The sequence below is a fragment of the Gracilinanus agilis genome, chromosome 6, assembly GCF_016433145.1.
Source record: "Gracilinanus agilis isolate LMUSP501 chromosome 6, AgileGrace, whole genome shotgun sequence".
Classification (NCBI taxonomy): domain Eukaryota; kingdom Metazoa; phylum Chordata; class Mammalia; order Didelphimorphia; family Didelphidae; genus Gracilinanus; species Gracilinanus agilis.
In genome coordinates this window covers 130915203-130932430 of record NC_058135.1, presented here as the reverse complement: position 1 = coordinate 130932430, position 17228 = coordinate 130915203, and the positions used below count along the sequence as shown (strand labels likewise).

General features: G+C 37.5%; 1 protein-coding gene across 2 annotated transcripts in view; it reads right to left on the bottom strand.

Moving 5' to 3' along the window:
• INPP4B (inositol polyphosphate-4-phosphatase type II B) overlaps window positions 1–17228 on the bottom strand; it is a 483546-nt gene that overhangs the window by 334536 nt on the left and 131782 nt on the right. For both annotated transcript variants that reach the window (XM_044680328.1, XM_044680327.1), the window contains exons 5-6: window positions 13630–13680; window positions 5973–6052 (exon numbers count right to left, since the gene is read on the bottom strand). In XM_044680328.1, the coding sequence (XP_044536263.1) occupies window positions 5973–6052; window positions 13630–13680 (131 nt within the window). The remainder of the gene's footprint in view (window positions 1–5972; window positions 6053–13629; window positions 13681–17228) is intronic.

The following is a 17228-nucleotide window of genomic DNA, read 5'->3' as shown; positions in this document are numbered from 1 at the left end:
ACAAAATTCCTTTTATGACACAAATATAGTACTGATTGATCCCAAAGCCAGGTAGAACAAAAACAGAGAAAGAAAACTACAGACCAATCTCCTTAATGAACATAGATGCAAATCTTGAATAGAATATTAGCAAAAAAACTCCAGCAAGTGATCATGAGGGTTATTCATTATGATCAGGTGGGATTTATACCAGGAATGAAAGGATGGCTCAATATGAGGAAAACCATTCACATAATTGGCCATATCAACAAGCAAATCAACAAAAATCCATGATTATTATCTCAATAGATGCTGGAAAAGCCTTTGAAAAAATACAACACCCATTCCTATTGAAAACACTGAAAAGTATAGGAATAGAAGGACCTTTCCTAAAAATAATAAATCATATATATTTAAAACCATTAACAAACATCTTCTACAATGGGGATGAATTCCCATTTAGATCAGGAGTGAAACAAATCCTTGTCCCATTGTCACCTCTATTATTTAACATTGAACTAGAAACACTAGCAGTAGCAATTAGAGAAGAAAAAGAAATTGAAGGTATTAAAATAGGCAATGAGGAGACTAAGCTATCACTCTTTGCAGATGATATGATGGTCTACTTAAAAAATCCTAGAGAATCAACTAAAAAGCTCATAGAAGTAATCAACAACTTTAGCAAAGTTGCAGGATACAAAATAAACACACATAAACCATCAGCATTTCTATATATTTCCAACACATCACAGTAGCAAGAGTTAGAGAGAGAAATTCCATTTAAAATCACCTTAGACAATATAAAATACTTAGGAATCTATCTGCCAAGACAATCACAGGACTTATAGAAAGACAACTATGAAACCCTTTCCACACAATTAAAACTAGATCTAAAGACTTGGAAAGACATTGATTGTCATGGGAATGATGAGCTAACATAAAAATGACCATCCTACCCAAATTAATTTACTTATTTAGTGCTATATCAATCAAACTACCAAAAAACTTTTTTTTACTGAATTAGACAAAACTATAACAAAGTTCATTTGGAAGAACAAAAGATCAAGAATATCAAGGGAAATAATGGGAAAAAAATATGAAGGAAGGTGGACTAGCAGTACCAGATCTTAAAGTATACTATAAAGCAGTAGTCATCAAAACAGTATAGTATTGGTGAAGAGACAGAAGGGAGGATAAGTGGAATAGATTTGGGGTAAGCAACCTCAGTAAGATAGTCTATGATAAACCCAAAGAGCCCAGATTTTGGGACAAAACCCACTTTTTTTTTTTAAACCCTTACCTTCCCTCTTGGAGTCAATACTGTGTATTGGCTCCAAGGCAGAAGAGTGGTAAGGGTAGGCAATGGGGGTCAAGTGACTTGCCCAGGGTCACACAGCTAGGAAGGGTCTGAGACCAGATTTGAACCTAGGACCTCCTGTCTCTAGGCCTGGCTCTCAATCCACTGAGCTACCCAGCTGCCCCCTCACCGCGACTAAAACCCACTTTTTGACAAAAGCTTCTGGGAAAATTGGAAAACAGTATGGGAGAGATTGGGTCTAGATCAACATCTCACAAATATTCAAAATAAAAAAATAATACAAAAACAATAGTCTATTGTAGTTCACTTCTCTGATGGGTTACTTTCTCCCTGAACTTCCATTTTAAGTAAGTGCATAGTATCACTATCTTCTCACTCCTTCACTTTGCTTCTGTTTCCACTCTTGCAACTTATTTTTTTAACTCTTTCCCAGTATCATACTCACCACCCTTGAAGGTGACTCCAACTTCCTGTGGGTTCTTCTCTCAAACCCCCAATTCAATTTTCAGCTTCCTTTTATGTGGCCTTTTCCTACATTAGAATGTAAGCCCTTGGAGGGCAGGAACTATCTTTCTTTTTTGTATTCCCATAAATTAGCACAGAGTATTTTTGCTAAATGAATGTTTATCAATACACTCAAAGCTCACCTTCATGTTTTGTTTTATTTCCCTTCAGAAGTGCCTTACTTTTTATATTAATTTATTTAATTTATTTTAGTTCTGTGTTCAGATGGCAAGAGAGCTGGATTAGAGGCAGAGAATCTGAGATTTAATTCTGTCTCTACTGCTTTCTCTCTGTGTAATAATCTTAGATCTCTGGATCTCAGTTTCCTCACTTATGAAAGGAAATGGGCTGATTACATGATCTTTAAAATTTTCTCATACTGTGAAAAACAATTATCCTATTAAAGGTATATGGAACTACAAATCTTCAGCAATTTAAACAAAGGGTAGTCACATCAATTTGAATACACTAAAGCTAAACAATAGAATTACAGGAGAACTAGCTGTTAGAGATGGGTGACTACTAAACATATAGAACTAGCAGGTAGAAAAATGAAAGGAATACTATGAAGAATATTTTTACGAATCAAGGAGCTTCCCAGTCAACTCAGGTATTGAAGGACAGATTAGAGAAAAAATTATGGGGGTTATTATAGAGAAGATTTCATACCTAGATGAGGGTTCTTAGCCTGAAGACCTTGGACTTTTAGTCTAAAACCCTTGCCTCTTCCTGGTAGGTACTTAGTTATCAAAATAACAACCACAGGCTACATAGGGGAAAACAATAACAGCAGTAATAAAAAATCCTCTTAAAATATTCTGGCAAATATGTAAGAGGCATTAGGAAGGGGGAAAAATGTTAGAGAAAGAGCTCTAGCTCTTGTTCAGCCAGGGAAACTATATTCAAATATTGTCTCTGGAGCTACTATTAATATGACCTTGGATAAGTCATTTATTTTTTTTGTTTACCTATCTATTAAATGAAGAGAATGGACTTGATTGCCCCAGAGTTTACTTTCAATTCTAGATCTGATTTCTTAAATATGGAAATATACAAAAAGATTTAATTGCTGGAACTATACTGTAGAGATATATTTTTAAAAGTACCAGCTGGGTAGCTCAGTGGAGTGAGAGTCAGGCCTAGAGACAGGAGGTCCTAGGTTCAAACTCGGCCTCAGCCACTTCCCAGCTGTGTGACCCTGGGCAAGTCACTTGACACCCATTGCCCACCCTTACCAATCTTCCACCTATGAGACAATACACTGAAGTTCAAGGATTTAAAAAAAAAAAAGTACCAGAGGTCCATAGTAGTTCCCTTATTATGCCCACACTACCCAACCCCTCCCCCCTCAAATTGGAAGAACTGGTATGTCTAATGATTGAAGAAGAATACAGCATACTGACATGAAACTATTGCAATGCTTCATTGTAGCATAGACAGATGGAAAGCTAAAAAGACTTGGCATGTGGTCACAGTGACAAACTTCATGTAGTTTTACTTAAGAAAGAGAAGCTCAGAATGATCACTAGTTGATTCTTTGTCCATGAAAATCCATAACATAAAGAAATATATCAGATGACCATCAGTCCTCAACATTTCTTCTTTGAAAATGGCAGAACAAAAACAGAGTTGGGTTGGGTTTGGTCTTTAAAGATCATCTTTGTGTGTAAAATTAGCTAATGGTATCTAAATATGAGATCTCTGTCCCCTCCCCTGGCCCCCCCAATCCCACACCTCCCTGCCAGCCAAACCTCAGAGGTGGAGGGCGGGGGAGGGGAGGAAGAGAGGGGGACCACTGGGGGTTGGGGGAGCAGGACTGATATGAATGAAGCAAATCTCATTAATATTGTCATTTTCACTACAAATGAAATGAGAAATGTAAAGAACATTTTGCCTAAGTGAAAAAGCTATTTCAAAGGTTCTTCCTCAAAGATGTGACTAAAGGAGTTAAAAGAATCCATTTTACTTAGGGCCAACGAAAAAAGAAGTATCACTTTACAAGATTCTGGGACAGCTTTGATTGGAAATAAACAAAAAATAACCATAAAACTAACTGTACTTTAGCAAAAAACACTTAATAATGTGTTTAATAGGTAGTAGCCACAGTGCTAGGCTCTATGAATACTGAGATAAAAAGGAAGTAACTCTTGCCCTCAAGGAGCTTACATACAATTGAAGGGACTTCATTCATTCAAAAAAGTATATAAAAATAAATATGGAAGATGTCAATAACTGGGAAGATCAGGAAAGACTTCTTTAGAAGTGATATTTTACTCAAGTTTTGAAGGAAACTATAGATTTTTCTGGTTTATATGCTAAAATGAAGTAAAAGGAAGCTTGGTGACATAGTGGACAAGAGTATTAGACTTGAGAGTTAGGAAAATCTGAGTTCAAATCTTATTCCCCAATATTAAATAATGTAACTCTGGGCGAGCCACATGATGTTTCTCAGCTCCAGTTTCTTCATCCATAAAATGAGTATAGTAATGGTATCTTCAACCCAGAGCTTCTGTGAGGCTCAAATAACATAACAAATGTCAAGTATTACTAGTCTTAAAGTGTTATATAAATGTCAACTATTATTCATTAAAATCTGATACAGACAATGAAGAATTCCATCATAAAACAATAAGCAACTACTAAAACCGACAGATCTGCCAGATTTTTCTAGTCCTCTCTTTATCCTTGTTGATGGCAGTGAAACAATTTTTATTTTATCTCCTCAGTACTCAGTGACACCACATGACTAAGTTTAAATGACAATTAATATAATCATAGTTAGAAAAGTGGTACCTTACCACATAGACAAAATAGTAGCATCAGTTTAAAGACAAAGGGATCATTTTCTAATCTCTCAAAAAGGGGAATTTGCAAATTAGAATGGAAATTGATGAAAAGTTCAGGAAATGGAATATATAATGTATGTGATATGTATATGTTTATGTATGTATGCATGTGTATACATATATACATATACATATATCTTATCTTTTCATGCTTATAGATAGATAAATATGTGGGCAAGAGAAGATGAATGGAGGTGATAGCTGAAGAGAATGTAGAAATAAGCCCCCAAGGGCATAAAGAGTAGAAGAAAATGCCCCAACTTTTTCCCCCTCCCACTCATTGCTTTGGGTTATTTAAAAAACATATTTAACTTACTTAAAAAAATAACAAAGCAAAGAAGTGCAGGATTCAAAGAAAATAAAGTGGGGAGTTTGGATGCCAACAAAAACCTCAGCTTGACTGCAATAAATGGCTAGTTGCAAATGCTTTTTAGGAATAGGGAAGTCATTTTTCTTGCCTATATATTGTCCCTGCAGAGGCTTCAAAATAAAAGGTTTTTCACCCTCTTCCCATTTGATATATTAATTTCCATGTTCCATAAATACCTATACACACATGGCAGTTCCCTCAGCTATATATAAAGCTTGAGGACAAAGTTATCCTGTAGGTGATGAATAATTTGACAACACAGTTTGTGCCTGGGGTCAAAAGAAGTAGTTATTGTTTTCCATTGCTAGCTTCACTTTGCTTCATATTAATGAAGCTACCCACCTGCACAGCGACTTTGAAATCATGCCATAGATCCCAAAACCCTTGTCCTCGCGCTCAAAATGAGCTATCATTGATTCCCCCCAGCCCCTCCACCCCATAATCAGTTCCAGTATGGCTCAGCTGAAGCATTGATTGGTTTCATAATAAATTAGGAAAAGAAGAAAGCTTTGTTGAATTATATTTTAAAAAAACACCAACATTCTAACCCCAGTTATATAGTTAATATATGGTTCTGCCTGCAATAGGCATATTCAAATGCGTCGGATATCCAAAAAACTTAGAAACTTTCTAGTTTTAACATTGTGTTGATTAAAAAAAAAAGAAGAAACCCAGGTCAAAATAAAAAAAGGGAAACATTTCTATTCATTGGGAAATCTTTGAAAGATTCTAATTCTCCTATAATGGCACATGGAAACTTTTCCTAATTTGACCCATGAACTTAAATAACTACCATGTCAGCTTCACTCGGTTTTAAAGGAAGAAAGCAGAACCCTAAAAGCATTTAATCCACCAGAATGAATATCTTTAGCTTTACGCGCAATGGAACAGGAGTCAAAGAATATCATGGTGGGTGAAACATCTTAAAGGGTTTATTCAAAACAAAAAGACCTACCTTAGGCTAAGGGTTAGCAGTTGCTCCTTCGATTTCAGCAGGTCCCCTACTTTAAAACTAGCACAGCCCAAAAAGCTCCGCTACAGAGAGACAGACAGAGAGAGATTATTAATTTTCAGACTTTGTTTTTGAGCCACAATCATATAAAATTTGTCTTGGGAAGCATGTAAGAAACATCACTTTAGAGCCTACTGACTGACTTGATCTATTATTCTGCCAAATGAATTCATAGATCAGAGATACACTTATTGACTATACTGTTAAACTCAATTTGAGGTGGCAGGAATGTATCTTTTTCATTAGAAACAAATAGATGAACAACCTGTGGAATGGAGATCTATAAAATGCCCAGCTTCAGGAACTTCTTCCCCTCCTCTGAGAAGTAGGGAAAAGAAATGGGCAACTTGGGTTTTTTTACCAATGCTATTGTTCCCTCTTGCAATGAGGATTCCTCAAAATCCAGCCAGCAGCTGCAGCAGCATCAGTGATAGCTTTGTGCTCCAGTTAGAAACCAATTGGTAAGTTGGAGTTATTTTTATGTGGGACTCTACAAGTTATAAATAGAAATGTTCTATCCTCTCACCCCAACCCCCCATTTATAGTAATGTTGTTAAGTATTCATTTCCTTTGTTATTTCTATACTAGCATGGAACAATTTCATTCCAACACAAATAAAAAGAATTCTGTTCATCCAACTACATTTTGTACAATTGCTGTTTTGACCTGTCATAATACATGCCAACTATCTCCTACTTATTAGTTTCCACAGTGTTTCACCTTATAATGCAAAGAATAAATTTCTAAATGTTTTTTTTTTCCCTACAGAAGAAAACTTTTCATCTTCCCTTAATATCCTGCTTACTCTGGATGCCCATATCACATTATTAAGGCATCCAGTAAAAAGTCTCTCATTCCCTCATCAAGGTTAAGCTATAAACAAGAAAACTCCAATCCAAAAATTACCATATTACTTATTTCATTAATATCTTCCAACACATTACAAGAGGTCGATGCTGCCTCTTTGACAAAAGAACTCAGTCTCAGCTCACTTTCCTCTCTGGATGGATTTGAGTGGGGGAATGGGCTTCAGGAAACCTATTAGGTTCCTTAACAGACAGGAAGGCAGTATCAATAGGAAAAAAAATGCTATTATTCAAGGAACCTGATGAACAGAATGAAAAGGAATAAGCTGATATAGAAGATTTGGTTGGTGAAACATGATCACACATCAAGAAGTCAACAAATTGAGTAAAAAGTATTGGGAATTCAGAGCAGAATTATGGAGGAAAACAGGGCACTTGTAGCTGAAGGAAAAATTGGATCTGTTTAGCTGTTGAAAGGGAGGAAGAAGTAATAGGGGAACTGACTCTCAGATTATCTCATTTGACTCCCTTTTACTGATCTGATGCTCAAACCTCCAGAGGAGCTTTTCCATTCTCTGTTCTCAATTTGCCTTTTCCTGGATATGAATTTACTCCTGCCTCCTCTATGCCTGGGAATGGGCTTCTGAAATGTCACTTGCTGCATGATGACCTCCTGACTCTCTCTACCTCCAGGAGAAAGTGCATTTTCCCTCTTCCAGTGGTTCATAGAACTCCATGATACCTCATTTTTCTTTGCATCATAATTATATGTTCACTTATCTCCCCACTTCCTTCTTCTATTAGATTGTAAGGTGTATAAGAAAGAAGTAGAAAATGTCTTAAACACAGAAAGGAACAAGCCAGAATTGTTTTTTGTCTCACTAAACAGCCCACTATATTGTGAATAACTTCACCTGGAGCTATCACCCTTCCGCAGTCATTTAGCTATCCAGGCTTTTCATTGCAAAGTGAGGAAGTCCAATTTACTCAGAGCTGATTGATGCTCTGCTGTTGTGGAGAGAGTTGATTTTGGCATCCTGCCTCATAACATTTGAGATTCTTATCTTGGACCCCAAAAGAAAAACAACAGGTTGTCCAGAACTCTAAAGTAACAGAGTCAGAGAATCAGAGACTCTACTCTGTATAAAATGGGGAAAATATTCAGTCTGTCTCTTGAAGATATGGATGTTGAGGAACAGCTGAAGGGCAACTATAAAAGTTGTCACAGGAATGCAGGCCACTGGGTAATCCAAGCAATAGATAGGTCAGTCTGGAATGTGGTAATGAGAGACTCCCAATGTGGGTGTTTCCAAACAGCAACCGTGAGCCAACATATTCTAAAGACAGCTTTGCAGACAGTAACAGACACTGACAGGGCAGGCCATACCCAGGTGATGAGAAATGTATGCCCTATGGAAGCCTGAGAACAAAAAGCTTTCTTTCTTTTCAGCCAGAGTCTTTCTTGGAGTGGGGTAAAACCATGAGGAAAAACAGAAATCTTGACTCTAACAAAGCATCACTATCTAAAATTAATATTGTAAATGTAGTAGAACTCTTTCAAGCCAGAGGTGGAATTTTTGGGGGCATTACTAGGATAACATATAAGAAATTGGAGTTCATTCAGATTGAGACATAGGGTCTTTATATCTGTGGACATATTTTTAACAAATCCATGAACTTTTGTTTTTTAATATTTTGATAGAAGGGGGCAGCTGGGTGTCTCAGTGGATTGAGAGCCAGACCTAGAGATGGGAGTTTCTAGGTTAAAATATGGCCTCAGACACTTCCTAGCTGTGTGACCCTGGACAAGTCTCTTAACCCCCACTGCCTAGCCCTAACCACTCTTCTGCCTTGGAGCCAATACACAGTAAAAAAAAATGAAAACAGAAAAACCCTGAAACTCAGGGTGAGACAAAATTAGGCATCCATTCCAAGGGCTCATTATGAAAATACCCAAGGCAAGTGAAAACATCTTCCTTTGGTTTGGAGAGTTTCTGTAAGACACACAAGATAAGGCAGATAAAATCTTTAAATCACTAAAATTTTGCCTTTCTGCATAATATTTCAAAATTATTAGGATCATTCTAAAAGGAAAACTTCTTAATTTTATTTATGAAAATAAAAAATGGTCATAATTAGAGCAAACCTTGTCAGTAATAACAATATCAAGGGAATACAGTTTGAAATGCACTAAAACATGCTTCCTGAGGCTTATTTTTCTATAGTTTTAGTGATGAAAGCATGTAAAAGTCAAGCAGTCTGGAGTTGAATCCTAGCTGGGTATCCATGGAGAAATAATATCCTCCTTGAGAGTCATCTGAGGAACAGGAGATAGAAAGAAGAAACAGAGAGAGTAGAGATACACAAAGAAGGTAGACAAAAAGAAAAAAGGTAGGAAAGGGGTTGGGAGATAGGGCTAGGGAAATATAGAGACCCAGATTCAGAGTAAAGGCTGAGCAATTTTTGCAAGGTAGAACAAGTTAGAACAAGTATTATTCTGTAAATCTATGTTCCAGGACTAACTGTACAAAACTATTTGTATGTCCCTGGGCAAGTCATCTAACCGTCTGAGAAGCTTCAGATTACTTCACTCTAAAATCAGGAAATTGGAGTTGAAGGACCTTCCCTGGGCGTCACTTTTTTCATCTGTTTACTGGGAAGAGAAGAAGGTAATGATAGATGGTTCATCTCTCCAGGGGACCTTCTCATTCTGAATCTCAATACTCGCCAAACCTATGAAAATAGTCAGATTCTATTTTAACCTAAACTCAACTTAGTTCATGAGAGAAATCCAGCTAAGAACCAAGTGAAGACCTATTTCAGCGGTACATGGCACGTTCCTTTTCTTCAGATTGCCTATACGTCTGCTGCACACACTCTGACCCTGCCTTTCCAGGGCTCTCACAATTATCATCTGCCTTTCAGGACATTCTAACAGATGAGCATTAAATTGCCTGATGCCCAATTTCAATCACTCACCTGCCTGGAGAGTAATATCAAGTCTGGGGGAGGGAGAGAGGGACAGCTGTCTCATACCATGACCTCTCTCTGTGAGGATTGTGCAGATAAACAGTTTATCCTGCAGGCCCCATGAAGTGGTTCTGCTAAAGTCTGAAATACTCAGGTTGCTCACTAAGACTGAACTCAACTTCGAGCCATCCTTCACACACAGTCAGGGATGTGATCATTCCCTTGCTGAGCCCAATTCTTAAATTAGGAATCTTAAAATCTAGCCACAAAGTATATAGAATTAAAAAATTTTCCAATCAGAAGTCTCCTTCCAGATTCCAAACTCCTGATTTTATAGGGGAAGAAAATAAGGCTGAAAAGTTGAAGTTCAGGCACCGATTGATACACCTGACCTTTTATGATTGGCCCCACCATTAATGTTTTCGTCTCTTCGTGAAATTACTTTCTATCACTTTGTATTTATTCAATTTTGTGGCTGTTACTTCATTCAATAAAATGTAAGCTCTGGAGTAAGAGTGGACTGGCAAAGTCAACCTGAGCAATAAAGAGATGTCAAAAATGGCCATGCATTAAAGGTTAAGTGCTTTAGAGATAAGCACCTCAAGTTTATTTACTGTTGGTATAACTACTACATGCCTAGCCAGTTAGAGAGCCAGGTCTAGAGATGGGAAGTCTTGGGTTCAAATGTAGCCTCAAATACTTCCTGGCTATGGGACCCTGGGCAAGTCACTTAACTCCGTTGCCTTGCCCTTCTGTCTTAGAAACTTGTTACTAAGAGAAGAAGTCAATATTTTAAAATAGAAGAATGTAAGCTCCCTGAGGGCATTTTTACCTGTTTAAAAAGTTCTCTTCACCTCATATAGTCCTTCTACATAGTAGAAACTTAATATGTTAAATTGCATTGAATTGCTTGAGGTTTTATAGGTAGGTAGTCAAATAGATATTCTAAACTGATATATCTAAAAATAATATGCTTTTCCTACCATATCATAGAGCATTTTATATTATACAATTTAATTATACAATTGATCTTTTATCTATTTGTGTCATGATTTTAGCCTCAGAGATTCCCTAAAATTTGCATTGGTCTTGCCTAAATTTACCATTTTTCCACCATCTCTCCAAGCCAACTTTACCTCCTGCTGATGTCAATAGAATAAAAGGAAGGGGGGAGGTCAAGGACCAGACCTGTATTGGGAATTCCCAGATAGGAAAATTCTCTACCAACAAAGTCTGGAAACTTCTCTGAAGTTTATAATGTGGGAGAATTGCCCAAAGGATTTGGTCAGAGTCATACAAGAAAGATTAGAAGCAAGATTCAGAATATCAGAATATAACCTAGAATTGAACTCTTTGTATTAATTCTTTGTAAAAGAGACTCCATGAAAACTAGAGACCAGGAGGTTAACCTAGAAATCATTTACCCAGCATTCAGTTATCCAGAACTCAGATGATAACCAGGAAATAGTTTAAAGAAAAAAGGGTGGACTGGCAAAGTCAACTAGAGCAATAAAGAGATTTCAAAATGGCCATACATAAAAGTGCTTTAGAGATAAGCACCTCAAGTTTATTTACTGTTGGTGTAACTACTACTTGCCTAGCCAGCAGGGTAATCAGATTTCCCAGAAGTCTAAACAGGTTACAAGGGAATGTTAAAGTAGTCATTTTTTAAATCCTTACCTTCTGCTTTAGAATCAATACCAAGTATTAGTTCCAAGGCAGAAGAGTGGTAAAGGCTAGGCTAGGGCTAGGGAATAAAGGTAGCTTACTTGCCCAAAGTAAAAAAGGAAGGCTAGATTTGAACCCAGGATCTCCCATCTCCAGGTCTGGTTCTCTATCCACACTGAGCACAATAGTTACCCCTACCATAGACACTCTTGACAGAAAAAAACAGAATGACTATGAGGAAGAAGTCCAAAAATTGAATTAGGCAGGCTCAAGAACTCAAAGAACATAGTCCTCTGGTGTTATCAGAAGGAAAAGTATCTCTATATCTGAATAGATCTTCCGGAAATCAGACTTTTACAGCACAGAATTAGAATTAATGTTCAAAATAATCCCATTATAGTCATTAGAATCAGTTTTAGAGTTTCAAGGGATCACAGAAGACATCTCATGCTACCCAAATTGGTAAATTTCCAGTAGAAATCTCTCAACATTCCAAACAATTACTGTAGAACCTCAGATGATTACACACCTACCCATTTTTCCTAGTTATTCCCTTTTGGGTCATACAGAAAAAAGATTCTTTTTTTTCACAGGATGGTCCTTCTAACACTTGAAGACAAGTATCATGGCTCCATCCTTCAAGCCTTCTCTTCTCTAGACTAAACTTTCCTGGTTCCTGCAACCAATACTTGTACCGCATGGTCTTCAGATCCCTCCTCTGTCACTGACATAAAGGCTTCTCTAGACAGAGTCCAGTTTGGCAATATTCCTTCTAATATGGCATCTAGGACATCCAGATATAGTCTGACCAGAGGAGAGCATAAGATTATCACTTTCCTCATTTTGGATTTCTACTGAAAAAAAAAATAGCCCATATATTTGTTGTTGTTATTGCCAGGCTACGCTATTGATTCATATTGACCTTGTGGTCCAAAGCATTATTGATAGATACTAGAGATTTTAAAAAATGCCTTCAAAGAGGGTTTCTTTTTTTCCTGGGAGGGTAGCATCTTTTCTCATGGACAAAGGAGTAGCTACAGCTGAATGTGAGCTGAGGGAAAGGATCCAGCATCCTTAGGAAGTAAGCAATTCCCAGGGACTTTTCTGTTGTCCTTATGGGCTAATGTCTACATTTTCATGGGTCCTGGGGATACGTGTATGTAAAAATATGATTAATAAATGGATATATGTATACCAAATATATACAGAGAAATTAGTGACGGAGGGGAAAGCACTCATGATTCAAGGCAGAAGTGGGTCAAAGGCATTATGGAAGAAGTGCCGCCCAAATGGAAGGGAGCTAGGGTTTCTATGAGGTGGAAATGAAGAGGGAGAGTATCCCAATTTTCAAGGATAAGTCTGTGCAAAGCAGAGAGGTGGCAGATGTCAAAAAGCAAACAGAAGAATGGGAGTAGAAGGTAGAGTGTATCAGCAGGAATAAAATACAGCCAGGCTCAAAGACAGGTTGGAGCCAGCTTGTGAAAGGCTTTGAGGAATGTAGGAAGGGCATTTCAAACATTATATTAGCAAGAATTCTGGATTCAGGAAAGAACAAGGGATATATGTTCAAAAGATCAATTTGGCTGGAAAGAAGATATGTATATGGTAAACTGAGTCAGGAATGGAATCTGATCTCAGGGAAAGCCTCTCTTTAAATCATGTTTTGGAGGTTATGATTTTACTCCCCAGACAGGACGCTCCTTTTCCTTGGCAGTACGGTATATTCCTTAGCCCTGATGCAGTAGGAGCATGCCAGGGGGTTAGGCCAAAGCTGTCCATCTCCTGACTCTCCACACCAGTGATTAAGCAGCAGGCAGAGGAAATGATCAGAGTCACCCCAGTTCGCATCTGCAATCTCACCAGACCCCTACTGTTGCAGGGAATCTGGCCTAGGAAGCAGAAGTGGGTTGCCTGCAGGGTAATTTATGGGGCTACTCCTGGCCAGCTGGACCAGCTTCTGTGAGCACTCACTTGGAGATGGATTTCCAAGAGACAAGACATGAATTCAGCATAATTCAGGAATCACTGTGCCAGCTCCCACCCTGTTAATTGAACTCTATCACATTTGTCAGCCCCTAGGGCGTAAGAGCCAGAGAAGATGGGAACAATTAGGTTGGAACTGTCTGTGTACCCTGGGAGGGCTAAGAAATACTTACACCGACATCTGACCGTGGTTCCTTGTTCTCAGGCAAGACACTGGTGCGGACCTAGGGGGTAAGAACAAACACACCCTTATTTTCTATGTGGCTTTGAAAAGGAAAGAACAGGTGCTGTTTTTCTACTGTCTTCATCTGGTGTCAGTTCAGCCTCTCTGTTTAATCATTAATGAGTCCACCTTGGAGAGTGCTCATTCTCCAGACCTAGGAAGCTCCCTCTTCAGGGCTCCTCTATGTTCCTCATTCTTTCTCCTCTATAACAGAGCCTTTATCATCAGGCACACCTCCTCCATCTTAGTTAGGTCTCTGAGAAAGTGACATCTGTGTTGGGAAACACCTCCCAGATTTAAAGAGCAAGGATCATTCTGGTCCATAGGAAAGAGATGGGGGTCCATGGGGGGAAGAGTAGCAAATATATGTGTGGATACTGTCTTCCAGAGAAGTACAAAAGTCCCACATAGCTTCTCTATGCCCCATTCATTCATGAACATTATAAACTGTAACTTCCATTGGTTCATTTAGAGCCTGGATAGAAAGAAAATTTCTTTATTAAGCATCTATGCATCAATGCTAGGGATACAAAGCCAACACTTTTTTCTATTTACAACCTTCTGTTGGAGGCTGGGGAAAGTATGTATATAAATATTAGGGAATATATTTCAGTATATATAATAGGGAAAATGCTCCCCTATTATATTTAAATATCGCTATTTTATATATCATATAAAATACATATATATTATATATAGGATATATAGTGGGAGCTGTAGCACTAATGATTGGGAAAAAAAGGACAGGTCTCCTATAGGAGATAGCACCTTCACTGAGTCTTGAAAAGAGATTGAGGATTCGAAGAGACAGAGGTGAGGAGGGAGAACATTCCAGGATCAGTGGACAATTTCTGCAAAGGCAGGGAGGTAGCAGATGGAAAGGGTTGCATAGGGAATAGGAAATAGGCTAATTTATCCTGAACTCAAGATGTATTAGGTGAGGTAATGTGTAATTAACCTGAACATAGCTTAGCTAAAGACAAGAAATGACTAGAGATTGGACAGAGAACTTTAATGCTAGAAGTAATGGACTGTCATGGAGAAATCTGTACATTACTCATTTTTTAAAACCTTTACCTTCCATCTTAGAATCAATACAGCATATTGGTCAATAAGCATTTTTAAGCACCTACTAAGTGTCGGTCATTGCTCTTAGTTCCATGGTTACAAAAAGAGGCAGTATTTGCCCTGAAAGGGCTTACAATCTAATGGGAGAGACAACATGCAAACAAATGTGTACAAAGAATAAACAGAAACTAAACAGAGGAAAGGTACTAGAATTAAAAGAGGATAGAGAAAGGGTCCCTCTGGATAGTAGGATTTTAGTTGGCATATGAAGGAAGACAGGAGGCAGAGATGAAGAGGGAGGACATTCTAAACATAGAGAACAGCCAGAGAAGATGCCTGGAGCCAAGAGATGGAGTGTTTTATTGAAGATAAAGCAAAAAGACTACATTGGTGGGGAGAAAAATTGTAAGAAAACTGGAAGGCTTGAGGGATGGGGTTAGGGGAAATGGGTCTAGGTTAAAGAGGATTTTGTATTTTATCATATAGTTGATTAGGGAGCCATTAGAGTTTATTAAAGGGAGTAGCATAATGTGACCATCACTTTGCTGACAGAATAAATGATGAATTGGAATGGGGAGAGGTTAATGAATAGCAGAGGTAGACTCATCAGAGACTATTGCAACAGCCCAAAGATGAGGTAAAAAGGGCATATACCAAAGAGGTGGCAGGATCAGAGGAGAAAAAGGATAAAGTGGAGATTATCAAAACTGGAGCAAGATCAATTAGGATATTATTGTCATGTGAGAGGCTATGAGAGCCTGATGATGGCTATGTGTAAAGAGAAAAAGGAATAGAGTTGGAGCTAAAGAAAAATTATCTCACAATTATGACATGAAGGGATAATCTAATGCCTAATCTACACAAAAATAAGTACTATATAACTGAAAGGGGAGAATGAGTGGTTAGTATGTGCATTCTGAATAACACACTATCTCCTGATGATGTTCTCTACTTAGGGAAAGAACTAAAGTTCTAAATGGGAGGAAATGATGATGCTCCCTAATACAATAAAGATCTCCCCAAAATGAACAACTGGGATATTAATGCTAATCTACTTTGAAATGGTGAAAGAATAGGAACCAAAACAAGGTAAAACATCTAGGTCAAAGGATAATGTGCAGAGAAATAACAGAAAAATATATCGAGTCATGCCTGTGATGGACAGAAAGAATCTTTCTCATATTTTACATAATTTGGTCAAGTCTAGCAACACATTTCAATTATTAATCAATGTTTATTAAGTTCTTACTGAGTGTAAGGCACTCAAATAATAATTGACATTTACATAGCATTTTAAAATTTAAAGAATGCTTTGCATGTATAATCTTCTTTGAACCTCATGGTATCATGAAGTAAGATGGTAGAACCTGAGACAGAGAAGGGAACCCAATAAAATCTAATCCAAACTCTGTGTCCTATAGATGAAAAAATGAAGGTCCTAGGGAGGTAATAGAATTTGCCAGTCATTTAAGGTTAGAAGAATGATTTGGATATAGGTCCTTTAAGTTCAGGGTCAAGGTTCTTTCCACTATATCACACTATCCTTAGCACATATATTAGCCTCATTTCTAAGAAATGATGGCCACACAAGTAGTGTTAGAGGAAGGATTTGAATCCAGGTCTTCCTGACTTCAAAATCTAGTTCTCTATCCACCAAATTACATTGTTATAATTCTCCTGCAATCTTATTCATATTTAGATGACAAGTGGAAATGTGCCTTGGCCATGGGTGGGGAGAGAGCGGGGGTGGGGGGGGAGGGTGAAGGGGAAAGTAGGGGCATAAAGTATGTAAACAGGTTAAAAATGAATATTAATAAATGTTTAAAAAAAAAAAAAGAAAGAGCCATATTTAGATGACATACTACTGAAAACATTCTTCATGCCCAAGTAGAGAAGCCTATGAAAGAAATCTAATGTAATTGTTTGTTCAGTTCTTCAGGATCTTGAACCAGAAGGGACCTTAGAGATAATCTAATCCAACTCTTTTACAGAGGAGAAAACAGAGGTTGACAGAGGCCACACAGATAAGCAATTAATTAATTAATTATTTTATTAGGTGGCTCCTTTTCATTGGATATGAAGTTTGGCTAAGGGACTACAGATTATTACAGTGGAGAAGAGACCTAAAGGGCATATATAACTGCTTTCAAGTACTTAAAGCGTCTTTTCATTTGGAAGATAGATTATTCTTGTTCTCTTTGGCCTACTAAGACCAATCTAAAGCAATTGATAGATGTTACAGAGATATTTCAATTCAATATAAGGAAAAATATACATTGTAACCATCAGAGCTATCTAAAACATAAATGAACCTAAAAATTGTTCCTTACTTTATGTGTTCTGGCCAAGTCAAGTAAGAAATTAAGGGAGGAGTTCTTTCTGAGATACTTTCTGTGTGTGTGTGTGTGTGTGTGTGTGTGTGTGTGTGTGTGTGTGTGTGTGTATATATATATATATATATATATATATATATATATATAT